General features: G+C 40.8%; 1 protein-coding gene across 1 annotated transcript; it reads left to right on the top strand.

Moving 5' to 3' along the window:
* The first annotated feature begins 339 nt into the window (after positions 1 to 339).
* On the top strand, positions 340 to 27052 carry LOC101480023 (interferon-induced, double-stranded RNA-activated protein kinase). The gene is made up of 15 exons (XM_014410006.4): positions 340 to 547; positions 6576 to 6708; positions 6809 to 6898; positions 7894 to 7958; positions 8152 to 8215; positions 15796 to 15869; positions 16009 to 16072; positions 18526 to 18599; positions 18702 to 18818; positions 18938 to 19063; positions 19135 to 19336; positions 19614 to 19757; positions 25442 to 25540; positions 25633 to 25695; positions 25994 to 27052. Exons 1-15 carry the CDS (start codon positions 447 to 449, stop codon positions 26129 to 26131), a joined length of 1554 nt encoding a protein of 517 aa, XP_014265492.2. The 5' UTR covers positions 340 to 446; the 3' UTR covers positions 26132 to 27052.
* The last annotated feature ends 935 nt before the right edge of the window (positions 27053 to 27987 follow it).

The following is a 27987-nucleotide window of genomic DNA, read 5'->3' on the forward strand; positions in this document are numbered from 1 at the left end:
GATATCATGTGACAGTTCTGTTTGACATTGGGCTGATATTGTGCTTTAAACATGTATCTTTTTTGGGGGGATGAAAAATTATGTTATGTCTTTTTTAATAATAAATCATTTTTATGAATATACCTTACTTGTTTAAACATGTGCCATGGTGTGTTTTCATTTTGCTTGTGACTTGTTGATGTTTTTTAATAATAAAAAAACACACAATATATAAATGCTTGTGCTGTGAGATCCCTGCCCCCACGTGATTATGTAATTAACCAGTGGGCAGGTACGTTTGTCTTCTGACATAATTGATCACGTGACTCTCCGACGAATCAAGTCTCGAAGTGTGTCACGTAAGGAACGTGCCCTCACTAGCCGGCGGTGGTGGGAAATTTAGATCTGTGTGTGAGCTCTGCTGTACTATAGCAAGTATTTGTCCGACCAGGGTTTCGCGATTTAAGATGGGCAAGAATAAGTACACAACACGATTGAAAAAGTTTGCACGGAGGAACGATTTGAAGCTGGAATATGAGAACGTTTTAGAGAGACCTGGTGAGAAAAGGTGAGCTAAAACCGGATAAATGTGTTCGGCAGCTGCAATATATTAAAGAGGGTATGCTGCCATATTGTGCATTGGGCCATGCAAGTGCTAAACCAACTACTAAGTCCTTGTAGTCTTATATTAGTTTAATAATAGCTATTTGGTTTAACTTGGAATACGCGGGACTCGCTGTGATACACAACGGCTGTGTTGTCGGAGCCCATTACTTCGCACAGTCCCGAAAAATCACTGCGGTCAAGTGAGCCCTCACTTACGAAGTCGCAGTCAAGCTAGCCGCCCCGCCAGCCGCACCTAAAATGTTGTTGCACTACTCTTACGCATATTACGGTATAGGTGCCGACTGGCTTAGAAACGCAGTGTTTTCTGTCCTGACACTATTTTACTTCACAATCCACTCCCAGTTTTGGTTAATCTCCACTTTCACCCCTGTGATCCACAGCCCAAATTACTGTATGATTCAGAGAAAATTAACAATAAAATTTACCCAATTTACTGAACTATACTTTTAATGTCCTCATCTTTGAGCTCAGATTACAGGAAAACTGAAAGAGGTGACGCAGATATTTCACTGGATTCTGAATCTAGGCTGTCGCCACTCTTCACCCTGTCATCCACAGCCAAAATTACTGTACAGTTTTTGAGAAAATTCATGGTAAAATCTTCCCATTTTGCTTTACTGTACTCTACATATTGACATCTTTGAGCTCCGATTACAGGAAAACTGTAAGAGGTGACGCAGATATTTCACTGGATTATGAATCTAGGCCATCTCCACTCTTCACCCTGTGATCCACAGCCAAAATTACTGTACGGATTTTGAGAAAATTGATAGTAAACTTTGCACAATTTACTCTACTGTACTCTATATATTCTCATCTTTGAGCTTAGATTACAGGAAAACTGTAAGAGGTGACGCAGATATCTCACTGGATTATGACTCTGGGTGACCCCCACTCTGCACCCTGTGATCCACAGCCAAAATTACTGTACGGATTTCTGATAAAATTAAATCCTATTCCATTACCAAACAAAATGAGTTCATTGAAGTATTTGCTTAACTACAAGAAATGTCTTTCCACACACAATTTAAATTTTTCAAAATGTCATTCACACACCACCTCAAGTATCAACTTCAGTTTTAGACATTATTTATTCAGTGCTTAATCACAACAATAGTCAACTTAAGGCACTTACATAATAAGTTAAACCTTACAATAATACATACAGAGAAAAACCCAACAATCATATGACCCCCTATGAGCAACAGTGGGAAGGAAAAACTCCCTTTTAACAGGAAGAAACCTCCGGCAGAACCAGGCTCAGGGAGGGGCGGCCATCTGCCTCAACCGGTCAGGGTGAGAAATTACATTTCTCAGATTACTGATTTCTCATATTACTACTACACAGTTTAGATACACTCAACAAAAATATAAACGCAACACCTTTGTTACTGCTCCCATTCCCCATGGGATGGACGTAGAGACCGAAAATTCATTCCAGATACACAATATAACCATCCCTCCCAAACAGTGGTCACAAATCAGTCCAAATGTGTGGTAGTGGGCACATCTGCCATATTGAGATAATCCATCCCACCTCACAGGTGTGCCACATCAGGATGCTGATCTGACATCATGAGTAGTGCACAGGTGTACCTCAGACTGCCCACAACAAAAGGCCACCCTGGAATGTGCAGTTTTGTCTCACAGCAAAATGCCACAGATGCCACAAGCAATGAGGGAGCGTGCAATTGGCATGCTGACAGCAGGAATGTCAACCAGATCTGTCGCCCGTGCATTGAATGTTCATTTCTCAACCATAAGCCGTCTCCACAGGCGTTTCAGAGAATATGGCAGCACATCCAACCGGCCTCACAACCGCAGACCTCGTGTAACCACACCAGCCCAGGACCTCCACATCCAGCAGGTTCACCTCCAAGATCGTCTGAGACCAGCCACCCAGACAGCTGCTGGAACAATTGGTTTGCACAACCAAACAATTTCTGCACAAACTGTCAGAAACCGTCTCAGGGAAGCTCAACTGCATGCCCGTCGTCCTCATCGGGGTCTTGACCTGACTCCAGCTCGTCGCCGTAACAGACTTGTGTGGGCAAATGCTCACATTCGATGGCGTCTGGCACGTTGAAGAGGTGTGCGCTTCACGGATGAATCATGGTTCACATTGTTCAGGGCAGATGGCAGCTGAGAATGTCCCAGTTCTTGCATGGCCAGCATACTCACCGGACATGTCACCCATTGAGCATGTTCGGGATGTGCTTGACCGGCATATACGACAGCGTGTACCAGTTCCCACGAATATCCAACAACCTCGCACAGCCATTGAAGTGGAGTGGACCAACATTCCAAAGGCCACAATTGACAATCTGATAGACTCCATGCGACGATGTGTTGCACTGCATGAGGCAAATGGTGGTCACACCAGATACTGACCGGTTCTGGGTCCCCAGACCCCCAATAGCGCAAAAAACTGCACATTCCAGGGTGGCCTTTTGTTGTGGGCAGTCTGAGGTACACCTGTGCACTACTCATGATGTCAGATCAGCATCCTGATGTGGCACACCTGTGAGGTGGGATGGATTATCTCAATATGGCAGATGTGCCCACTACCACACATTTGGACTGATTTGTGACCACTGTTTGGGAGGGATGGTTATATTGTGTATCTGGAATGAATTTTCGGTCTCTACGTCCATCCCATGGGGAATGGGAGCAGTAACAAAGGTGTTGCGTTTATATTTTTGTTGAGTGTATCTAAACTGTGTAGTAGTAATATGAGAAATCAGTAATCTGAGAAATGTAATTTCTCACCCTGACCGGTTGAGGCAGATGGCCGCCCCTCCCTGAGCCTGGTTCTGCCGGAGGTTTCTTCCTGTTAAAAGGGAGTTTTTCCTTCCCACTGTTGCTCATAGGGGGTCATATGATTGTTGGGTTTTTCTCTGTATGTATTATTGTAAGGTTTAACTTATTATGTAAGTGCCTTAAGTTGACTATTGTTGTGATTAAGCACTGAATAAATAATGTCTAAAACTGAAGTTGATACTTGAGGTGGTGTGTGAATGACATTTTGAAAAATTTAAATTGTGTGTGGAAAGACATTTCTTGTAGTTAAGCAAATACTTCAATGAACTCATTTTGTTTGGTAATGGAATAGGATTTAATTTTATCAGAAATCCGTACAGTAATTTTGGCTGTGGATCACAGGGTGCAGAGTGGAGACAGCCTAGAGTCAGAATCCAGTGAAATATCTGCGTCACCTCTTACAGTTTTCCTGTAATCTGAGCTCAAAGATGTCAATATGTAGAGTACAGTAAAGCAAAATGGGAAGATTTTACTATCAATTTTCTCAAAAACCGTACAGTAATTTTGGCTGTGGATGACAGGGTGCAGAGTGGCGACAGCCTAGATTCATAATCCAGTGAAATATCTGCGTCACCTCTTACAGTTTTTCTGTAATCGGAACTCAAAGATGTCAATATGTAGAGTACAGTAAAGCAAAATGGGAAGATTTTACCATGAATTTTCTCAAAAACTGTACAGTAATTTTGGCTGTGGATGACAGGGTGAAGAGTGGCGACAGCCTAGATTCAGAATCCAGTGAAATATCTGCGTCACCTCTTATAGTTTTCCTGTAATCTGAGCTCAAAGATGTCAATATGTAGAGTACAGTAAAGCAAAATGGGAAGATTTTACTATCAATTTTCTCAAAAACTGTACAGTAATTTTGGCTGTGGATCACAGGGTGAAGAGTGGGGGTCACCCAGAGTCAGAATCCAGTGAGATATCTGCGTCACCTCTTATAGTTTTCCTGTAATCTGAGCTCAAAGATGAGAATATATAGAGTACAGTAGAGTAAATTGTGCAAAGTTTACTATCAATTTTCTCAAAAACTGTACAGTAATTTTGGCTGTGGATCACAGGGTGAAGAGTGGCGACAGCCTAGAGTCAGAATCCAGTGAAATATCTGCGTCACCTCTTACAGTTTTCCTGTAATCTGAGGTTAAAGACGAGGATATTAAAAGTACAGTAGAGTAAATTGTGCAACTTTTACTATCAATTTTCTCAAAAACCGTACAGTAATTTTGGCTGTGGATGACAGGGTGAAGAGTGGCGACAGCCTAGAGTCAGAATCCAGTGAGATATCTGCGTCACCTCTTACAGTTTCCCTGTAATCTGAGCTCAAAGATGAGAATATATAGAGTACAGTAGAGTAAATTGTGCATATTTACTATGGATTTTCCCAAAAACCGTACAGTAATTTTGGCTGTGGATCACAGGGTGCAGAGTGGAGATGGCCTAGATTCATAATCCAGTGAAATATCTGCATCACCTCTTACAGTTTTTCTGTAATCTGAGTTTAAAGATGAGAATATATAGAGTATAGTACAGTAAATTGTGCAAAGTTTACTATCAATTTTCTCAAAAACTGTACAGTAATTTTGGCTGTGGATGACAGGGTGCAGAGTGGCGACAGCCTAGATTCATAATCCAGTGAAATATCTGCGTCACCTCTTATAGTTTTCCTGTAATCTGAGGCCAAATATGTCAATATGTAGAGTACAGTAAAGCAAAATGGGAAGATTTTGCTATGAATTTTCTCAAAATCCATACAGTAATTTTTGCTGTGGATCACAGGGTGCAGAGTGGGGGTCACCCAGAGTCATAATCCAGTGAGATATCTGCGTCACCTCTTACAGTTTTCCTTTAATCTAAGCTCAAAGATGAGAATATATAGAGTACAGTAGAGTAAATTGTGCAAAGTTTACTATCAATTTTCTCAAAATCCATACAGTAATTTTGGCTGTGGATCACAGGGTGAAGAGTGGCGACAGCCTAGAGTCAGAATCCAGTGAAATATCTGCGTCACCTCTTACAATTTTCCTGTAATCGGAGCTCAAAGATGTTAATATGTGGAGTACAGTAAAGCACAATGGGAAGATTTTGCTATGAATTTTCTCAAAATCCGTACAGTAATTTTGGCTGTGGATCACAGGGTGCAGAGTGGGGGGTCACCCAGAGTCATAATCCAGTGAAATATCTGCGTCACCTCTTACAGTTTTCCTGTAATCTGAGGTCAAAGATGAGGACATTAAAAGTATAGTTGAGTAAATTGGGTAAATTTTATTGTTAATTTTCTCTGAATCATACAGTAATTTGGGCTGTGGATCACAGGGGGGAAAGTGGAGATACACTAAAAATGGGAGTGGATTGTGAAGTAAAATAGTGTCAGGACACAAAACACTGCGTTTCTAAGCCGGTCTTCACCCATACCGTAATATACGTAAGAGTAGTGCAACCACATTTTCGGTGCGGCTGGCGGGGCGGCTAGCTTGACTGCGACTTCGTAAGTGAGGGCTCACTTGACCGCAGTCGAAAAATCTGGGCTTTGACAAGTCGTGTTTTGACGTAGTTGACTGTGGCAATGACCTCGCTTATTACATTATTTAACTTGGGATTCAGTTCTTTCTTTTCATAACCAAACCATGTAAAGAGAGAACTTTAAGAACTTAATATAGCCACTACACTGACCATCAAAACGATAAAAAAGCCTCCGTGGCTTCACATTTCTGCGATCGGCATGATCAAAATTTCGCCCTTCTCTGACAGATTTGTCATGTTGTGCTCGCTCCTGCAACATCATCATCCCCAGAAGTTTCCCCGCGGTTATGTTGCCATGTCCTCGCATAGCTCTAGAAACATTCAGTTATCACTTATCGCTATTTCAGGTGACTACCTTATGAAGCTCATAAAGTAATCAAAGCAAAGGGTGGCTATTTTGAAGAATCTAAAATATAAACCGTTTTTTTAGTTGTTTCACACTTCTTTTTTTTTGTTTTGTTTACTACACAATTCCATATGTGTTCATTCATAGTTTTGATGCCTTCGGTGAGAATCTGCAATGTAAATAGTCATGAAAATAAAGAAAAACTGTTAAATGAGAAGCTGTGATCAAACTTTTGAGTTGGAGTACATCAGCAATGTTAATTAGAGCTTTTAAAATTCTTTGTCAGAGTCATCATGAGGGCTGTGATCAATGGGCAAAGGTTTCCTGATGGTGAGGGGAAGAACGCTGAAAAAGCAAAGCAGAACGCAGCTCAAAATGCCCTGGAAAGTTTGAATGAGAAGGAAAATCTAATCGTGGAGGTAAGATGGTGCATGTGCCTGTATATGGAACACGTTTCACAAATTTGTTGCTCTATTCTTAACAATGATGTCATTTCTGAAAAATCTGTTTTTCTTTCAGATGAAGAAAAAAGATTCAAATGCGCAACGTTCTCACCTGAAATGCAGAAAAACTCTGTTTGATGGTATATCTGAACGCAAAACTAACTGGGTGAGTAGCAATACATTATAACCTGTGCTGGTTTAAATCAAACACTAACTTGTATGCATGGTGGAGCATGTAACTTGGAGCAAACAGTGGATCTTGTTATTACTGTAAATGTTAAGGGGTCAAAATGAAGTACCAGGAAATACTGTCTGACTTGTTAAGATCCAGTGACTACGAAGGCCATTTGAGTCTGAATTTGCACACAAAATTACCTTCCAGTTTACAATGCATGTGTGACCCAGAGGAAGTACTATTTAGATAGAGAAGATCCGTAGGCATAGAGTCAGTTCACAAAGTTTAATGCTAGTACAAAACAAATGTTTTATACATGTAACAGTAGCACCAAGAAAACAATGAAATTAGTAATATTTAGCTTTTTTTTTCTTTTTCTTTTTTTACAAGCTTTTTTTTTTTTTTTTGTAATTCTGAGCATTTTGTAGTCTGTGGTGTTTTGGAAAACTGTAAATGACCAAAAGTAATAACGACAAATAAAAATAAAGTCTTTATTATTGTTATTTCTTTTTTTGCATAAAACTTTCCTACTCCAAATTTGCACACATATTTGTTTGTGCACACTGTTTGTAAATCAGGCCCATTGTCATGTTCAAGAAACCAGTTTTAAATTGGTTTAATCTTTACAGGGGCGTGGCTACCAGTGTGGTCTTTTGCTGCTGTTTCAGAGATGCTCTTCTACCTTTATGCTTATTTGAGTTAATGGTGCTTTCCCTTCAACACAAAGCATTATTGATGTTCTCCCCTGGCATCAGCTAGACCTTTTCAGAGAACTACCACTCACTGGATATCTTCTCGGTTCCTGGCGGTTCTCTGTAAACCATAGATGGTTGTGTAGGAAAATCTCAGTAGATCACTTAAATTATAAGACCGACCATAAATAAATGCATTGAGTTGTTGCCTGCAAATGTAATTAACATAACATACAAAGATTTTAAGGAGGACGATATGGTACAGAAGTTAAAGACTTTCTGCTTGTGTTTCAGGTGTCGCCCTTCGAAGTGTTTCAAGATGGCGCCTCAGCCACGCTGCCCACGCCACAGACTGAACCGTAAGTCACAAACTGAAAGCAGTGGTAGATTTGTGAAAATGGTAGACTAGACTGGTACCTGTCCAGGATGTACACTGTCTCTCGCCTTATGACAGCTGGGTTAGGCTCCTGCCTCCCTCAACCCTGATGAGGATAAGCAAAAGAGAGAAAAAGGATGGAGTGTTTACTAATTTACCTCTTTGTTTTCTCCCAGGGATTCCTGTGGTGCTTCATCAGAACCTGTGGCGCAGACCTGTAATTCGTCAAAAAACTCCAAGGTTCAGGTCTTGTATTACTTTTCACACTAACAGTGCTATTTTGAGTAAAAACTTTAAAAGCTGCTGTTAGGTTTGTAGCATAAACCTATTCGCTGGAACGTTGAAGGCAATATAATTACACCGCAAAGCAAGACACGAAGTAGGCAAGTTCTTCATGTTACTCGTGCACGGGAGAGACTGGACAGAGCGCCGTCCCTTCGCTTGACCCCAGTAGCTCTCGTCCGTTCTCCCGTATCACTGTCCTTTTATTGAGGTTACATGAATATGCATAAGTTCATTAACATATGACGTCTACAAACACAAAGAGTACCGTGTGTGTGTGTGTGTGTGTGTGTGTGTGTGTGTGTGTTACTGCTGATCGAAGGGTCATATAACATCCTTGGTCAGGAAGAGGGTAGACTAGACCCCCCCGGTGAGGAAGTCCAGCAGTTCATCTAAACAGAAAAGCACTTAGACTAGAACAAATGTAACTACGTTAATCCTACCATAAAACTATAAGGCAAGATGCAAACTTTTCCCATGCCCCCAAGATGCAGGAATGCACACCAAGCCTCTGTAGCCTGTTAAAGATCACACAACTTATCACTACACAATTAATTATACACTTCTAAGCATCTATGGTTAAATATTTCTAAGCATAAATGAGTAAATGTTTCTAAGCATAAATGACAATCAACAATACAACTCTATCATTCCCCCCTTTTCGACATTTATGCTAGAAAAGTTCCCAGTTATGAATACCTCATGTCTGACAGCTTTAAGGCAAACATTCTTATACTCAGCATATGTCAAATCACCCTAAACTACTGAAAAAGTACACAGTTTAACAAATGCATTAGCGGTTATCCCATTCATTGAGCTCATCTCATGGCAAACTGCATCTTACGAGCAACCAAAGAAATTGTTAATTTAATAGTGAAAATAAAAAAGTAACATTTTCAAAAACATCCCAGCTTGGTAATGCTTCCTCCGGGTGTGCACATCACATGTCTCTTTGCAGAGTGGTTTGAGTTCTGCAGGGCGACATAAATGTCTCTTCCAGTTGTTTCATTGTCCACAGGACCAGAGTCCAAATGTATGTAGGATAGACATTCAAACATACCAGTTGGTTTTGTTGTTTGTCAACATGGGTCTCAGCTATTTCCAAAGCTGCAGACCTCTCAGCACTCTAGTTTTATGGCCTCTCATTACCCCATTCAAGCCTTCGTCCTGTGAGGGGGATATTTATGACTCCTTAATTGTCCACGCTCTGCAGAGAAACACCTCTGTGGAAAGGGTGCAGGGTTCAGTTGTCTTACTGCTATTATAATCCCAGCAGCCTTCAGAGTGTCATCGTATGCACAGTACAGTGGCACATTAGGTGATTTTCATAGTAAACTGCTGTCATCACCACCATAGTTTCTGGTTCCTGTGCTTTCACAGAATCATGATGTCATCCTCGAACTCCTTCTGCGCTGTCGATGGAGCTTGGCACGCTCCTCATCCCCTGAGTGTTTATGTTCCAACGCTGCTGAAGGTTTAAGGCAGAGCACGTCGTACACCTTAGTCGTCTTCCTCAGCGTCAATATTGAATCTTTCATTGTATTTAAAATCTTGCTGTGGGAAGTCTCCTCTTGATTTCCTGGAAGCTTAGTAGCACAGCTCTCTGTGTCATGTCTGCTGTGCTGAAGATGATCTCTGATCCTCCTGAAGTCTCTCTCCCATCTTGTGGACGATCCTCTCCTCTATTTTGCAGGCAGTTTCATGGTCCTTGCTGTGGCTCCAAGGTCTGATTTCATGATGGGCCCCAACCAGCTTGATCTTTGACCTCAACCACTGCCTGGGCTGTCCGCTATGCCTGGAATGTTTCTCCTCACTGCTGCACCTGTATTTCAAAAAAACTTCTATTTGGACAGCATGTCAACAATCATCAAACCACATTCTTTAGTTCAGTGAACTTCACTATAGGCCATCATAGCCTCATCTGAACATGGATGCACCACTTGCATAGATTTAATACTTGTAAATAAACAGCTAATCACACAAATCACTGCAACAATAATAGTAAACATTGTTTAATATTAATTCTGGACCCCACCTCTTGACGCATGGACACGCTCATGCGTCAACTCACCAAACCTGGATCCCTGTCTTAAAAACTGGCTCCACCAGGAGCCCGCATACACAAGATCTGGAAATAAAATCAAACTTCACACGTATAAACAATTATATCAAAAGAGTAACGAGCATTCAGCACGGGCAAGACAAGTGTCATGTGCAAGTTTTCTCAAATCATTAAATCACTATTGTTACCATAATTCGCCTAAAACATGGATCATCCCATGTGCTCAGTTAACATTAATGTAATCGGTGACTTCTCTTAAGCAAAGTCACTCCACTTTACATATTATTATTATTATTATTATTATTATTATTATTGTTATGGGCTCAAAGTGGCCAGCAAAGAGCCCACAATAAACTATTCCATAAACACGTAAACTCTTATTTGTTTTACTCATGTCACTTGTCCGTTTCAGCTGAATCTTCCACAGCATTCTCAAAGAAACAAACCTTAGCAATACACATTGACTGTGGTCAGACAGAGGTCAGACACAGGTCAACAGGTTCCAGAGGTGCCATAAAAACACCATAAAGTCAACCCTAGCTGTGGAAAGAATGTTAGTCACATGTAAACCCAAAAATCCTATAGTAGAAAAACATTAACTAATCCTCTTATAAACCACATAATCAAACACATAATTAACTGTAATGCTGTAAAAAAGAAAATGCAAATGTTAGCGCTGCGCAGTGTGTACACACTTTTCTCACAGTAACTTCTGTGCAACAAAAGGTAGGGAATATCACCCTTGGTAAATGCACAGACACAAAAAGTGGCATTTCACAGGTTAAATCATCATGCACTCTCGAATGTTGCTGTCATCTTACTGCTCCTGTAACAAAAAACACATAGATTCATCCACCCTTTTGTCCTGTCTAGGTGGAGATTAACTTTGAGTCGTGATCAAGTCTCGTCAGCTTTTACCAGTCGGTCAGTCAGTTTGTTTTTATTTTATTTCCATTCATACATTCATTCATTCTTTCTTTGTTTCTTTGTTTGCTGATAGTGGAACCTGTCGTCGCATTTTAGTTTCCACTCGCAGCAAAATGACATCATTTCAAAAAAAGAAAAAGAACTTTAGATAGGATTACATCGCTGAATCCAGTTTTAGGCTGGGACACTTATAATAAGTGGCCTTCCCCAGAACCCAATTTAATGTGGAGAAAACTCACTTGACACAATTTTCTCGACGACGTGTAGCATTTTTAATTCCCGACGTGCGGATCTGCTTAAAGAAAAGAAATAGACAAACAAAATCAGTGTCTGTTCAAAAGATAAAAATGAAAAATAACAAATTATTAAACCAAACTTTCAGTGCACTGTGAAAGTATCAAAATAAAAAGGCCTTGTTAAGTCATGACACAAACTCCTCATCTCAGGTAAATCATACCATTAGCATGGTTCCTCATACCATCATACTAATCGGCAGGCTCGACTTCACAACAGAAGAAAAATCATCAGCTAGATTCACTCCAAACCAACCATCAACTGCACAACACACAACAGTCTAATGTCTTATTAACTTATGAGTTTAATCACCAGGTCTGTGCTCTTCACTCATTTAGGCCACAGATCTATTTTATTCAATTTTCCTTTTCCCTTCATCATAAAACATGTGACATGCTGTGATGCACTTCATAAAAAAAGTTTGTTCTGACATATTCAGAGTTGTGTATCTAGATACAGAATTCACTCGCACATCAAAGCAGGAAACTCAGTGTTTTAGGGTCTCCATTTAACACAACAAACTCCAACACATCTCATTCACTCGTGCTAAAATTCAGTCACCTTTCATTAATCTAAGAACCGATCAACTAATTTGCATATCAGCTATTAACCCACTAAGTTGACAGGACGACAGGAAAGCATGTTCAAAATAGTATCACAAAAGACAATTTCCCTCATACAGTAAATTACTTGTGCTGCATTAATCAAGCAGGAAGCTTCTCCCAATTTACCATTTTAACACTAAATTTATTGCCTGGTCACTGATTTATCAAACCAGGATTTTTTTTTTTTTCCCACAAAAGTTAAATTGTTGTCCTGCAACTTGGAGAGTCAATTTTTTTTTTTTTTTAGAATAAATTCAGTATTTGATAACAAGTGTCTGCTAAATTGACACTATTTTACACTGATGAAAGATAACAAGCTAATTTTCATTGCATGTGTGTGGAGCTGTATATCCAGCAGAGCATGCAATGTGCTATGAGTTTCACTGGTCTTTACATCACACGAGGTGACTTGGACAAGATAATAAACAGACTCACACACTTAAAATGTTGTCTAATCTTCATAAGCTATTTTGTGTTTGGAATTGTTAGTAGGGTTAATATATGTTCTGTTTTTATGTATCTTCTGAAACAGGTTACCATCGGCAACCACACTGTGTGTTGTTAACCCCTTCTACAAATACCCTCTTTTAATGTGTAACACTTTGTGTATGGTCTTGTGTTATCTCTGGTGGATATTAGCTGCATGTGTGGTGTCACCTTTCCATTTTCTAACAGCACACTTGCATACCTTAGTGCTCGTCCTCTTCCCCCTTTTGTGGTGGTCTGGACACTGTGTCAATCCTCCACTTCCAGGCAGTCGCTTGTCTCCCCGAATTCCTTAACCTAATTTGATTGCCCACACTAAAACAGCAGCCTCAGCCCTCTTCTGCTCCTCTCCTTCTCTCCCACTTTTCAGTCCAATGGCAGTCAGCTTTTTTTCCAGCTTTGTCCCGTGTCTCTCTTTGTCCCACTGTCTCTTTCATTGCCATCTCACTCCAAACATGGCAAATGTCAAACTCAGACAGTCTTCTCAAAAGTCCTTCACACACAGTGAGGTTGCAGCTGGCTGGAAACGCATCTCCATCCATCCAATCTAGATGGTGGTTCTTCTCTTTCTGATGCCGTTTGCCCACAGCGCTGCTGGGCCTCTCTGCTCAGATTGTCTCTTGGACTCCTGTCCACTGTTAAATGTTCATGCTCGTGCTTCTGAAACTGCACTCGGTGTCTTCAGGGAGAGATTCGTTTCCTTGGAGCTTGCTTGTTCAGGATGAGGACGGGAAGCTGCAAAACAATTCAGCCAAAAAATTCTGGCTGAGTGTTTCTAATTTTTCTAATGATTTCAACCTATAATTTTCTTACGACTGCTACCCGTGTAGGATTGATCCAGGTCCGTTCCCCACCTGTAAACGACAGACTGAGAGACTTTCATTATTATCATCACTGCTTAATCATCACACATCTCTCTCTGTCTGTGTTTGTATGAACAATCCTTTCTTAAAAGCAGAAAATGACATTGTAGTTGTTTTTCGGCTGATCAACACAAAACCTTTTTCCTATGATTATTATTATTATTTTTTTCGTCTACAATGTAATTTGTCTCTTTTTCACTCTTTTTTTTTTTTTCACAATAGCTGGTGGTCTGCAAAATCACTGCTCTCACTCACAATCAAAGGCAATTACTTTTGCACAGTGCACAAAAACACTGTGATGTCAGACACATTCACACTCACTTTTTCATCTGCATAAATAAATCATATGGCTGGAGATATGTGCCATGCTGATCCATAGGCATGATCACCAGTTTATTTAATTATTTTTAATCCAACAAAACAAATAAACAAAAACATGATGCTGATGCTACACACACACTAGTCAAGGTGCAGGAAAACTGCTCATGGAAACGCTGCACACTCCAGTTATCATAGTTATCATAACTCTGTTTCTTTCATATTCAATACAGCTTCTCCATCATGGACTTTTAGATGTTTCATACAGGGTTCAGAATACTGGTTGTTTTCACAGACATGCTCTATATCTCAACAATGGCTCATAATAAGACGACAGTCTTTCACACAGGTCAAGTGCCTCTATGCACTTCATTAGTTTAAATATTTACCTATATCACTTCACCTCACATGTCATTGTACTGAATTTAAGCAACCACAAGCTTAATGTAGATTACTTTTAACAACTATCCACCTCAGTGGTTTGGCACACAGGCTGTTAACATTTTGTGTCAGGAAGGGGTGGGGGGAAAGCCACCCACCAGAGCACAGCTGCTGATGTGGGCTGGCCTTTTCCACACACTCCTGGTTGCTTAGGAAACCCATGATAACAACAACAGCTGCTGACGTCACACACCACGCGGTCTGCTCCGCACACACAACAACAACAACGAGACGACGACGAAAATGACAATAACACAAAATAGGCCTACTCCGGACTCACACCGGACCGCTCGGGACCCTGACCCAGCTGTGGGACGCTCACCCACTCGCGCGACAAAACCCAATGAAGGGACGCTCGGGACACACACTCAGGGCGATTTCAAAACCGGACACACACCGGACGCTTGGGACCCTTGGGCGATTTAACCAAAACTTCTTTTTCGGGACACTAACCCAGTTATCGCTCCACAAAGCAGCGAACTTCTCAACGCCTCACAAAATGGCGGAGACTGCACAACGACACGGTTATAGAGTCTGCCTCTTTAAACTTACTTGGCGTTACTTAGCGTGTAATATCAGCCTGAATCCCGCCGATCGCCATTCATCGAGGAGAAGGACAGACAGCGAATCCACAGGAACTTCCTGGCTGACGTCAGTCTTTCAGCGTGCCTCTCCCCCCCCCCCCCCCCCCCCCCCTCGGTGAATGCGATCCCAGGGAGCCGGCATCGAAAGACCAATTAATGTTAGGTTTGTAGCATAAACCTATTCGCTGGAACGTTGAAGGCAATATAATTACACCGCAAAGCAAGACACGAAGTAGGCAAGTTCTTCATGTTACTCGTGCACGGGAGAGACTGGACAGAGCGCCGTCCCTTCGCTTGACCCCAGTAGCTTTCGTCCGTTCTCCCGTATCACTGTCCTTTTATTGAGGTTACATGAATATGCATAAGTTCATTAACATATGACGTCTACAAACACAGAGTACCGTGTGTGTGTGTGTGTGTGTGTGTGTGTGTGTGTGTGTTACTGCTGATCGAAGGGTCATATAACATCCTTGGTCAGGAAGAGGGTAGACTAGACCCCCCCCGGTGAGGAAGTCCAGCAGTTCATCTAAACAGAAAAGCACTTAGACTAGAACAAATGTAACTACGTTAATCCTACCATAAAACTATAAGGCAAGTTGCAAACTTTTCCCATGCCCCCAAGATGCAGGTGTGCATTCCAGGAATGCACACCAAGCCTCTGTAGCCTGTTAAAGATCACACAACTTATCACTACACAATTAATTATACACTTCTAAGCATCTATGGTTAAATATTTCTAAGCATAAATGAGTAAATGTTTCTAAGCATAAATGACAATCAACAATACAACTCTATCAGCTGCAGTTCACAGTATTTTAAAAAAGATACTGTGAACTGCAGCTTAGTAGTTCAATGATTTAAGCAATTTTTAGGTAATTCATGCTACATGCTTTGGTGTCTTTTTTTTTTTTTTTTCCTTTCTTTTTTTACACTATGCACTCTGTATTGTTTTGTCAAGGATATGTTGTGTCCTGAAGAAAAGGGTTCAGGAAGCTCCCCCAGTGACATGTCAGTTGATTCAGTAATCTTCAGGTATGGAAAATAAAAATATGAGAATGCCGTATAATCAATATTATCACCTTCTGTTCAATTGCAACCCGCAACCCTGAGGAGGATAAGCAAAAGAAAAAGGATGGAGTGTTTACTAATTTACCTCTTTGTTTTCTCCCAGGGATTCCTGTGGCGCTTCATCAGAACCTGTGGCACAGACCTGTAAATCGTCAAAAAACTCCAAGGTTCAGGTCTTGTATTACCTTTCACACTAACAGTGCTATTTTGAGTAAAAACTTTAAAAGCGGCCAGTGTGTCTGAGTGACTCCAAGGTCCAGTCTGAAATCCTCCTAAAAACAAGATCAAAAATTGAGTGAAACCTGAAGAAACTGGCAGTAAAATTTGACAACACATTTGATTTTTCATGCACACGGTCCTATTTTAAATCGCACGTGATTATTAGAACAAAAACAAGTTCTTTTTCTAACTTCAGTGTTTTACTATGGGAATTGCCTTGGCGTAACCAACTATGGAAGCTCCAATGACAACCCATCTGTCCACGACAGACCTGTCAAGCCGAGCTCAGGACTCCGCCCCCTTATTCTAACTCGCCGACCAGCGCCTCCTAACTCATTGTCGCTTTCTTACCGTGAAAAACTACTTTGAGTTTCCTTAGCGTGTCCAGGCTAACTTGATTAGGTGCTTAACAGTTCTCCATTGTCCTCTATAGGAGTATATCGCAGAACAGTTTTTCCAGTCCCAGTTTGGATTATGGTAAATCCTTTGGAAGAAGTCCACTTATAGTTACACTCTATTAAACAGCTGTGTCGTGTCAGGCAAGTTGTTCCAGCAGTTCCTGGTTTTGTTTGGCGAGATGGCTGATGTTTGTGTCAGGCAATTGCGTTACAGCGAGTCTTGTATGGTTGCTAAACATGCTCAGTCCGCCAGTAAACATGCTTTACAGGCGGACCCCATGAGAGTCTTTGGGACATGTGGACAGAAGTGCTGGGTTCAGAATATCAGATCAGCTGTTTGTTTCCTGGGCCTCCCCTGACAAGGGCGGGCTCCTGTAACGCCACAGGCTAGCTCATTGGATTGTAGAGGCCATAGCTCTGGCTTACAGCTCTAAGGGCTCATAGGCCTCCTGGGACTCCAAACTCATTCTACCATTGGTATTGTCACATCCTCAGCTTTGTTCAGAGGTGTATCAGTCCAGGATATATGTGCCACACATTTGTATTTTTGTGGGCTGGATTTTAGGGCTGCTACAAACGACTATGTTGATAGTTGGCTAGTCAACAGTTTTTTGGGGGGGGGATTAGTCGACTAATCAGATCATGCGTACATTGGACGTAAAACGTACAGCTTATTGCACCAGCAGCGTCTGCTCTTATATAACAATCATTAGCTTACAGCTTTACGTGTTTAAGGTATGTGCTAACTAAAAATAAAGACAAGATGATAGTTTATTAAACTTTTAATGACATTTGCAGATTGTCTCAGTGGAGTTTAATAAACTCAGCCGTCTGCTCCTTGCTACCTAAAATATAACAGGAAACTGGAGTAAATTCTCGATCATCTCACACTTCTGTTTAATCAGTTTTCTGTTTGATGTTTATTTAGCTGTGAGAAAACTATAACTTTAATTTCAGCCAAACCGATTTACGACTTACATTTTTGCTTGTAAATATCTTAAGTTTATTTTGTGACCCAGAAAGATTAATATTTAAACTAAGTAGCTGACACCATTGTTGGGATTGGCTGGGCCACGCTATGAATTCTGGGATAGGTTGGGCCATGAAGGATACACCCGACCCATCCTTCAAATCTGGGGAAATGAAGGCCGCATTTGGAGGAGTCTTCAAATTTGGACAGTCTTCGTTGTGTTGCTGTAACGTAATCGGCCTACAAATGCGGCCTCCGAAGGATGCGGCCCCTGAATTTGGGCACAGCTATGATACCGGAGACTGCTGCTTCTTTTTCTTCTTTCATGTTTGGTGGCAGCTGGCATCCTTGTACATGCAGTGCTGCCATCTTATGTTTCAGTACGTTATTACACTTTTAAATCCTACTAGTTATTCCTGCATTTTGCAGGATCTTACAAAGCTTCAGACACGTCGACTATTAAATTAGTGGTTGGTTACTTAACGTAATCCCTGGTTCTTTGATAACAGTGTTTCACCAGCACTTTCATCCTTTACTTGCGGACCAAAAGAAATCTACTAAGAATGAGTCAGGAGGGGCACGGCTCGACAGATCTGTCATGGACAGACAGGGTGTCACTGGAGCTTCCATAGTTAGTCACACCAAGGTGATTCCCATAGTGAAACATCTCACTCCATTATCAGAGAATCAGGGATTACGTTAAGTAACCCAACATTGCTATTTATATGCAGTAAATATTGAATTACTTTAATTTACTGTTGCTTTATATTTTCTAGCAAAATCTTCTGTATTTACTCAAATTTGCAGAGCAACAAAAAGCTCATATGAAGCCCAAAATCTGTGAATATCTATTCAGACATGCTACTAAGCTGCAGTTCACAGTATTTTAAAAAAGATACTGTGAACTGCAGCTTAGTAGTTCAATGATGTGAACAATGAAAGTTCATTGATTTAATTCATGCTACATGCTTTGGTGTCTTTTCTTTCTTTCTCTTTTTTTACACTATGCATTATATTGTATTGTTTTGTCAAGGATATGTTGTGTCCTGAAGAAAAGAGTTCAGGAAGCTCCCCCAGTGATATGTCAGCTGATTCAGAAATCTTCAGGTGTGGAAAATAAAAATATGAGAATGCAATATTATCAAAATTATCACCTTCTGTTCAACTGCTTTAAGAAATTGATATTTAATAAAAGATTTCTGTCAACAGTAATTCACAGTTTGACTACGTAGAGAAGCTGGGTAAAGGAGCTTTTGGTCGAGTAGTCAAGGTAAAAGATAAACTGGTGGAAAAGTATTACGCAATAAAGATCATCCGCTGGAACGAGTAAGTGAAGTGTTCTGTAATATTGCATGATTTCACTGCGTGCTTTATTGGTTTATATTGTTACAGTTAGTTATAGTAAAGTTGTATGATTCAGTTTTTTTCCCCCCTCTTTGAATTAGAAAAGCTCTACGAGAAGCCATGGCGTTGTCAGACCTCGAGCACCCTAATATCATTAGATACTTCTCGTGTTGGACGGGGTATTCAGGATACCAGTCAGACAGCACTGACGAAAGCTGCAGTACACAGTAAGACTTGTGAAAGTAATTCTTCGCTTCTTTTGTATCATTTCACTGTTTGATCATTCATCCTGTTTTAGGTCTTCCACTGGTTCACCCAAGAAGTACCTCTACATTCAGATGGAACTGTGTGACACCAGAACACTTCTAGACTGGATAGAAGACTGGTATACGAAGAAATCAAACTCCAAGAGAAGAGAAGAAAGTCTGACCATTGCTCAGCAGATGGTCGGTGGTATCGAATACATTCACTCCAAGAAGCTCATCCACAGAGACCTGAAGGTGAGCCAGACGAAGCAGATAACGGGCTAACCACAGGTAGCGCACAGCTGTGTGTGTGTGTGTGTGTGTGTGTGTGTGGGTTAAAACCTGACAACAAGGTGTAATGTTCGTATGTGACTTTACGTTTCTAAAATTATTCGGTTTACTCTTTTACCGAAATCCACAGAAACCCAGAGATTCTCACTCGTTACTGTTTATTGCAACACCACACCAACACTCCCACAGCCTCACAGGATGTAACAATTGGTCACATGTTTGCTTTGTTTCATCCGGCTAGCCTGCCAACATCCTGTTTGGGCAGGACACAAAAGTGAAAATCGGAGACTTTGGACTGGTCACTGCTGAGAACGACGACGATGACAAGTCCCCGATCAAGAGAACTGAGGAGAAGGGAACACCATCATACATGGCTCCTGAACAGGTGAGTCCGTCGACATTATTATGCTAATTTCCAGCTGCTCCATTTTATTTTTGGGTTCTACTAGAGTAGCTCTGCATTTTGAAAAAGTATCCTCTCTTCCTGCAGCTTAGTTCAGTTCAGCCTTCACTTCTGATTGGCTGCTCCTTGCAAACAAAATCAACAGCTAGTTGGGCACACAGATCTGCTTAAAGGTCTGTGTGCCCAACTAGCTGCACACAGATCTGCCTTTAAGCAGATCTGTGTGCATGAGATGACCGTATCAGGAATAACCCTGCTCACTGACATCATACAGAGCAAATAATCTGTCTTAATTAATCCTAAAATTGAATTTCTGTCTCAAAGGGATAACTTCTATATTTCGTAGTATCATAATAATCATCAGTTTGAATATATCTGTATCATTGTTATTCAAATTTATTCTACTCTTAAGTGGTATCTGTCACTGAAGCCTTTGATGACTGGATTAGTGAAATGATGGTGACTTCATGAGTACAGGCTGTGTTGTAATAAGTCATGGTGAAGAAGAATTCAGTGTATTGTTTCCTCCACCAAGGAGGTTCTGTTTTTGGTAGCGTTTGCATACATGTTGTTCTGTCTGTAAACACAACAGCTTTAAAACGTTTGAATATATTCTGATAAAACTTTGTAGACGTGTAGAGTGGAGTCATCTTAACAACCCATTCAAATGTGGCATACATCCACCAAGTTCAAGTTTATGATTTATTGCGATGTATTTAAAAATTTACAAAAAGCCTTATAACTATGATTCTTATAAGTGTGGTGTGTATCGTCAACATAAAGTATTGTAAAAAGATTAAAAATAAATCATTCTTGACCTCTGACCTCTCAAAGTTCAATAGAGTGATCGGATGTTCAATTGATGATATTTCCATAGAGCCATTTCTTGAAACTATGTTTTTATGGACAACATATAGGGAATCATGCAATATATTTGCCAAAAGTATTTGCTCCTCTGCCTTGACTCGCATATGAACTTGAGCAATATTCAATTCTTAATCTATAAGATTTGATATGAAGCCGTTCTTTGCACCTGGACAAGCAGTGTGTCTATAGGAGTGTGTTTATTGAAAACTGGCTCGCATTTACCGCTCTCATCTTTGTATGGGGGTTGAGGTCGGGACTCTGTGCCAGCCAGTCAAGTTTTTCCACACAAAACATGCTCATCCATGTCTTAATGGGCCTTACTTTGTTCACTGGTGTTGGAACAGGAAGGGTTTATCCCCAAACATTTTCCACAAAGTTGGGACCATAAAATTGTCCGAAGTTTCTCATTATGCTGAAGCATTAGGAGTTCCTTTCACTGGAACAACTTCCTGAAAACCAACCCCCCGCCTCCACCAGACTTTACACTTGGCACAGTGCAGCCAGACAAGTACCATTCTCCTGGAAACCACCAAGGTGTGATTCGTCACACCAGAGAACACGTCTCACTGCTCTAGAGTCCAGTGAAGGCGTATTTTACACCACTGCATCTGACACTTTACATTGTCCCTGGTGATGTAAGGCTTGGATGCAGCTGCTCAGCCATGAAAACTTATTCCATGAAGCCGCATTGATTTTAAGCTAATCTAAAGGCCACATGAAGTTTGGAGTTCTGTAGAAATTGACTCTGCAGAAAGTCAGCAACCTGTGTGCACTGTGTGCGTCAGGATGTGACTGGAACATCTGAATTCAGTGATTTGGATAAGTGGTTTAGTACTTTTGGCAATACAGTGTATAAAGAGATTCTAAATAACCCATTACTTGATCTCCGATTCCTTCAAAGTCAAATGAGGTCAGACTTTTATAAAATGTCTTTAAAAATATTTAAAACGTTGCTTAAGCACGGTGGCATGGTGGTTAGCACTGTTGCCGCACAGCAAGAAGGTCCTGAGTTCAATTCCACCATCAGGTCTTTCTGTGTGGAGTTTGCATGTTCTCCCCGTGTTTGCGTGGGTTCCCTCCGGGTACTCCGGCTTCCTCCCACCGTCCAAAGACATGCAGCTTGTGGGGGTAGGTTAATTGGATAATACAAATTGTCACTAGGTGTAAATGTCCGAATGAGTGTGAGAGCGAATGGTTGTTTGTCCCTGTGTGTTGGCCCTGCGACAGACTGGCGACCTGTCCAGGGTGTACCCCGCCTCTCGCCCTATGACAGCTGGGATAGGCTCCAGCGCCCCCCGCGACCCTGAAAAGGATAAGCGGAAGCGAATGGATGGATGGATGGATGCTTAAAATTGTACTGTTTGTTTATACGTTTTCCATTTAGGAAATGATACTGGTATATGTGGCTTCTAAATATCACATTATAGTTTACATCCAAATATGTCACATTTAACCTTTTGACCTCACTTTTGCATTTTACATCTGCATTTCTTTCACATTGACCCCACAACATATTATATCTTTAAAGAACACGTCAAGAAAAAGATTGAACTGCTTAGTTAGTTAGAAAATTGTATTATTACATAATAAGCCCGGGGCTCTAATTTCTCAATGATGCAACTAAAAAAAATCATCCAGTCATTCGATTAAAAAGAAGAAAAAAAAAAAGTCTCTGCTACTCTGAAAATCTCCATGTAATCAACAACAAACGCACATTATGCCCCTATGGTGGTCTAAACCAATCAGAGATAGTAAGGGAGAGGACCTCTGATTGGTCCTGGGGTCCGTTCTTCGTACCTCGCTAAGTAAGTTAGCTGGATTTGATTGTTGACGATTTTGCGTGATCTTGGATCGTTCGGTTCTCCGAAGCTCATCCGGGACTTGCTGTCATAGCAACAGATCCGTAAGCGTAAACCTGCTCGGGAGCAGGTTTACTTTATGTAAACAGGATTAGATCGCGGCCAGTCGGGTATGTCCGCTTCATTTATACAAAAGCAACAGCGATATTTTACCACTGTTTTGCCATAAATAAATATTATCAATGTAACTAAAGGTAATGCAGTATTTGATTCTTTTATTGATTCCATACAGATACATACAGGTCATTTCCTAAAAAAGGGAAATGTGCTATTAATCATTCTATTTCATGTATTTGATTATTTCAGATGTAATTCATATTTCAGAGTAGTAATTGTAAATTACGTCGTGTAATCAAGATGAGAGACCACGGCTATAAAAGCGAAGGTGGATTTGGGAAGTCTGTCGCAGCCATGTCCTGTCCATATACGCGAGCAGCCCATTGCGGAAGGTGCAAGATTGATAAGGAGAGTTCTCAGAATTCAGCATATATTGCGGGATAGACAGGATCCTTTAGCTCAGCGCGACAGTGTGCTCATAGAGAGATATCGATTTTCCCGTGAGGGTATTATTTACTTAACCAACTTGTTGACGAGGGGGTGCAGGACCACCACCTGTCTTTTTTTGCTCTGCCCTTTTCCTGGTTGCTGTTATAAACAAACAGATTATTCCAGGGTCTCTTTCCTAGAGACGAAAAGCAATATAAGTGATAAATATTACCATTCTGTAGAATATTCTTATATTTCACTTTTACTTGTTCCCATGTTCTAGTGGGTCCTGTTGTGGCTCTAATGTGAAAGAGGATATAATGTAATATAATAAATCTACCCTACCGCCTACTGGTGTTGGCCAGAGGGGCCGATGGCGCGATATGGCAGCCTGGCTTCTGTCAGTCTGCCCCAGGGCAGCTGTGGCTACAACCGTAGCTGCCTCCACCAGTGTGTGAATGTGAGAGTGAATGAATAGTGGCATTGTAAAGCGCTTTGGGTGCCTTGAAAAGCGCTATATAAATCCACTCCATTATTATTGTTATTAAATTACTTACGAGTTTAATTTGTCAGCAACTTTCTGCCAGCCCTCTCTCCTTGCTTTTGCAGCCTTTGCAGTGTTCCCTTGTGTTTTAATTAAACTCTGAAACTCCTGAAATCCCTCACTCAAGAGTTCTTGCTCTGCTGCCGGAAAATACTGAGCGCGCTCCTTCGACATTTTCGCCGACCAATCAAAGGGTTGCCGATCAATGTTTCTACTATCGATGCGTAGCCCCTGTTAAGCCACCCAGTGATCTCACATTACTTCATCCAGCTGTACTAATCGTCAACAACGGGTGTGTTCGGAGAACCGGGATAGCGAGCTCAAAGTTAGCGCGATGATTTGATCTTGGATGTAGTAAGCGAGGTACGAAGAACGGACCCCTGGTCCAGATATTCCTTTCGGCCTACGTGTGTGTACGTTTGAAAGTTTAGGTGGATAGACGGGTGAGTAGTAGGGCTGGGTTTCAATAGTCGATTTTTCAATTAAAGTGGATTTTAGCTTGAATAACGCGATGTTGATTCATTAAATCCTGAATCAATTTTTAAATATTGTTTGTTTGTTTTTTTTGCCAGAAAAGCCAGGAGCTCACAAAACTATTTGAACAACCACCAAACAGATAAAATAGTAAATGAGAGCAAGTAAACAGATTCCACACAAAGCCATAAACGGAGCGTGGAGCCGACGTATCAGTGAGATGACTGCTTTCTTACCTGATGGCACGAACCCGTTGGGGTTGAAAGTCGTCAGCTCACTGATTCTGAGCAACAAGTTTTGTCCCTCTTCGACCAAAATGTATTTCAAGAACAGTTTCCCATCTCAAATCTGTTTTCTGTATTATTCATTTGCTTATTTACCGTTGTTTACAGCGCTGTCGGGCGCTGTTTTTCTCTTTTCCCCCAAAATGACCTCTGACCAGAAATCCTTAATTTTGCTGTTTAATACTTTGGTATAATTTCTAAAAAAAAATAAATATATTGAAAAACTCTTAGCTTGCAGAATATTTTTAAGGTGGTTATCTGATATAAAAAGTCAGGCCAGGAAAATCCCTTTCATGTTTTCTGTGTTTTATCCTCAGTTACTTTGACACAAAGGCATCTGCTGTGATGCTTACATCCCTGATGAAGTCTCACAAGTGTCAGTACTGATAAATGATCAGATTTATAATATTTCTGACTGTGAGTCAAGATTGAATTTAATCAAATCAATTATAGAAATCAGTGACAATACCCAGCCCTAGTGAGTAGCCTAAGCCCTACAGAAGTGGATGTAGCTGTTGGGTAATGACAAGATGAAAAATGACTGAAAACACATTCTATGCCGCGATAAATGCAAGTGTCCCCTCTTCCCACTGCCTTTAAACTGCAGGCAGCAGCGAAACAGGTCGTCAGAGGAGGCCGAGATGATGATTAAGTTTAACATTACCTACAATACTGCCAAAGCGCTTTAAGCACAAGCACTTTTTCAGTAACTTATCTTTCTTGTAGAATTGCGCTCCAAAAAAAGAACTTTGTGTTGACAAGATTGTTACAAATTAATATTGCCTGTATGGACAGCAACCCCCCCCCCAAAAAGTGCACATGTAAAAACTGCAGTGTTAATTGATGCGGTTGAAAAATTTGGGTGTGCCTAACTTTTGTGTTGGTGGACCTAAGAAGAACAAACGTTAGGCACACAGTGCAACCGTGGGAAAAAGGTTAGTCTAGAGCTCTGTAAGCTCAGGTTATTCATGCCCAATTATTTACAAATCAGTACCGATTAATACTTATTAACCATGCTTACAGAATTTCTATATGCAAAATACAGTACTATTCCCTTAAATGTAAACACTGACCAGAGAGTGAGCTGCCTTGGTGGAGGTTTGTGCGCTCAGTGCTTCTTGTTATTAATGCTGTTTAACTGCTTTAACACAGAAGGGCAAGAACTACGGCAGAAAGGTTGACATATTTGCTTTGGGGCTGATCTACTTTGAGCTTCTTTGGAAAATCTCCAGTTGTTATGAAAAGTACAAGGTAGGTTGCTGTGCATGGTAGCTCATAATCTGTAGGAGGTCAAATGTTTTGTCTTTAACTATTCATTAGAAATTTCCTGAACTATATTTCAGACATGGGAAGACATCAGAAAACAGGAGCTTCCCCAAGAATTTGCATCCACTTTTATCTCGGAGGTACATCAACATTTTCTCAGTGTATTAGCAAATTTCAGTATGCATTTCTCACGACATGTGCTGGCAGAGTAAAGGCTGTGATCCAAAACCTCTCTATTTTTTAGGGTCACTTAGAAATGTATGTGTTTGATTTTAGATGGATTATTTATATCAGCTAACATGATCATCATATTTAGGGAAATAAGACTCTGGATTTAAAAGATATACACTTAGTGGAAAATGTTGTTGAAGTTGAGCTCTAGAAATGGTGCAAATGAAAGATTGTTTCTAATATTTTATTACTCTTTTTATGCTACAGTACATCACCATCAGATCAATGCTGAGTATGAATCCCGAAGACCGACCTGAAGCGTCTAAGGTCATAACAGACCTGGAAGAGTGCGCTAAACAGATAAACGCTGAAGAGAAAGCGCGTCGTGGAAGGGCCACTGTCTAAATAGCGGGAATACAACAGAAGAATTTCATCTGCACATGTGGGGGGGAAAAGATCCATTGGTGCTCTTGAATGACTTTCAGAATGATGTCAAATATTTACATGCAACTTACAAATCATAAATGATCGTTTTTAGAACATACCACCAAACATTGAAGCTACAGAAACCTGTAGTTTTCATTTTAAAATTTAAATGACCAGTTCTGCCCATCCTTCCAGGAAGTGTGCAAACCATGCCATTTGACACATGACTAGATATTTTATTGATCACATATTGAATTTACAGTTGCAGGATAAAGAATAAGCATAATATAATATTTTATATTACCACCGGTCCATACTGACTTTTCTTAAAAGTAATGTAGTACGTTACTTAATTACTCGCCAGAGAAAGTAATTTGCTGCACTGCTAGTTGCATTACTTTCGCATTACACCATAAACACACCAACACAAATTTGTGCCCTAATGAGGACACGTGTACAGCCTCATAGTTTTTAGGTATGAACAAAAAGCCGACAACACAAAGCAAAAACACTCAAACATTTCTACTGTAAAATCATGAACAGGTAGAAACAGAACGTCATGATGATTCGTGGTTTGATGAGACTAACTGCTCATCAATGTCTGTTACCTGTTGAAGTTCAGGCTCTGACCTCTGAGTGGGGGTCGGCAAACTCCTCCATTGCAGTCTGAGGTGCACTGGGATGTGAAGCTTGGAGAAAAATCCTCAGTTTTTCTGACAATCCTTTCTTTTTTCTGTCTTTCTTCTGTCTTAATTTATGTCATTTGCATTTTTAAAAAAATCTTTTTGTCTTTTGTATACTTTCTATATGCATTTATGTCTGTGCATCACCTGGTGATTGCACCGTTTCCTCTTTTGAGTAACGTTTTCTAAGTCAAATAAAAAGAATTTTTGTTGTTGTTGTTGTCTTTTGTTCTTTGGCCTGTAGGGGGAGCTGTGGCACTGCATAGGTCGGGCAGTTCAAATTGCGGCTGCAGGCTCCAGGCCCTGTCTGCCTGTGGGTAAGAGAGGTTTATTCACAGTGAGAGGGCCAAAGCTGAGGGCGCTGCGTGACATTTAATCATGCCCCTGGCGCATGCTGGATGATTAACATCTCAGTGGAAAACCGCAGTAACAAGTGCCAAACGCAGGATCCCACACAATCACCTGGACCCGGTGCCCACAGTCACATGGGCCCGCTAATCAGCACAAATCAGCTCCTGCAGCTCAGTATGTTACCTCAACAATCTCCACAGTGCAAAGAGCCTTAAAATTTGCTTGCCGCCTGTGGAGAGGCCATAGGTGAAGGACTGATTTCTGTCTTATCAGCTACAGCACTACCTCATTGTGACAGCAGCAGTAAAAGGGGGGAAAGCTCCTGAAAGAAACCACGCAGATCCAGATCCTTATCCTCTCAGCAGTGAACATGGGATATTTTAAACCTCCCTCACTGATCTTCCCCCCTAGACCTTGGGAAGACTCTCGTAGCCTGCATGAATGACTTACAGTAACTTGCAGCTGTTGGTGTTTGCTGAGAAGTGTTAGTAATGCTACTTAAAAGATTTTTAACCACACAAAATGGACGCGAGTAATATTACAGTTCCTTTTTTCACGATGTGATAACTTCGGATATAGAGGCACGTTTGTCTCAGCCCGATAAAGCCCAATATGTTGCATCTCCTGTGAAATATTTGGCTCTTTATTTATAGACACATGTTCACAACTGACCTGACTACAAGGACTAAACGGGTGCTGTATGGAAGCAAAAAAAGGCCTTAAGTGAACGTGAGAAAAACATTTTGTTGGAATCCATTCAAATGCATAAAAGCATCACGATCTGTGATATGTAACTCAACC

Source organism: Maylandia zebra, linkage group LG13, assembly GCF_041146795.1.
Source record: "Maylandia zebra isolate NMK-2024a linkage group LG13, Mzebra_GT3a, whole genome shotgun sequence".
Lineage (NCBI taxonomy): Eukaryota > Metazoa > Chordata > Actinopteri > Cichliformes > Cichlidae > Maylandia > Maylandia zebra.

What these genes read in the sequence shown, in the direction of transcription:
- LOC101480023 (XM_014410006.4), top strand. Translation starts at nt 447, where the DNA reads ATGGGCAAGAATAAGTACACAACACGATTGAAAAAGTTTGCACGGAGG. An exon ending in GAGAGACCTGGTGAGAAAAG is followed by an intron (nt 548 to 6,575) that starts GTGAGCTAAAAC and finishes ATTCTTTGTCAG; the next exon opens with AGTCATCATGAGGGCTGTGA. An exon ending in GTTGTTATGAAAAGTACAAG is followed by an intron (nt 25,541 to 25,632) that starts GTAGGTTGCTGT and finishes ACTATATTTCAG; the next exon opens with ACATGGGAAGACATCAGAAA.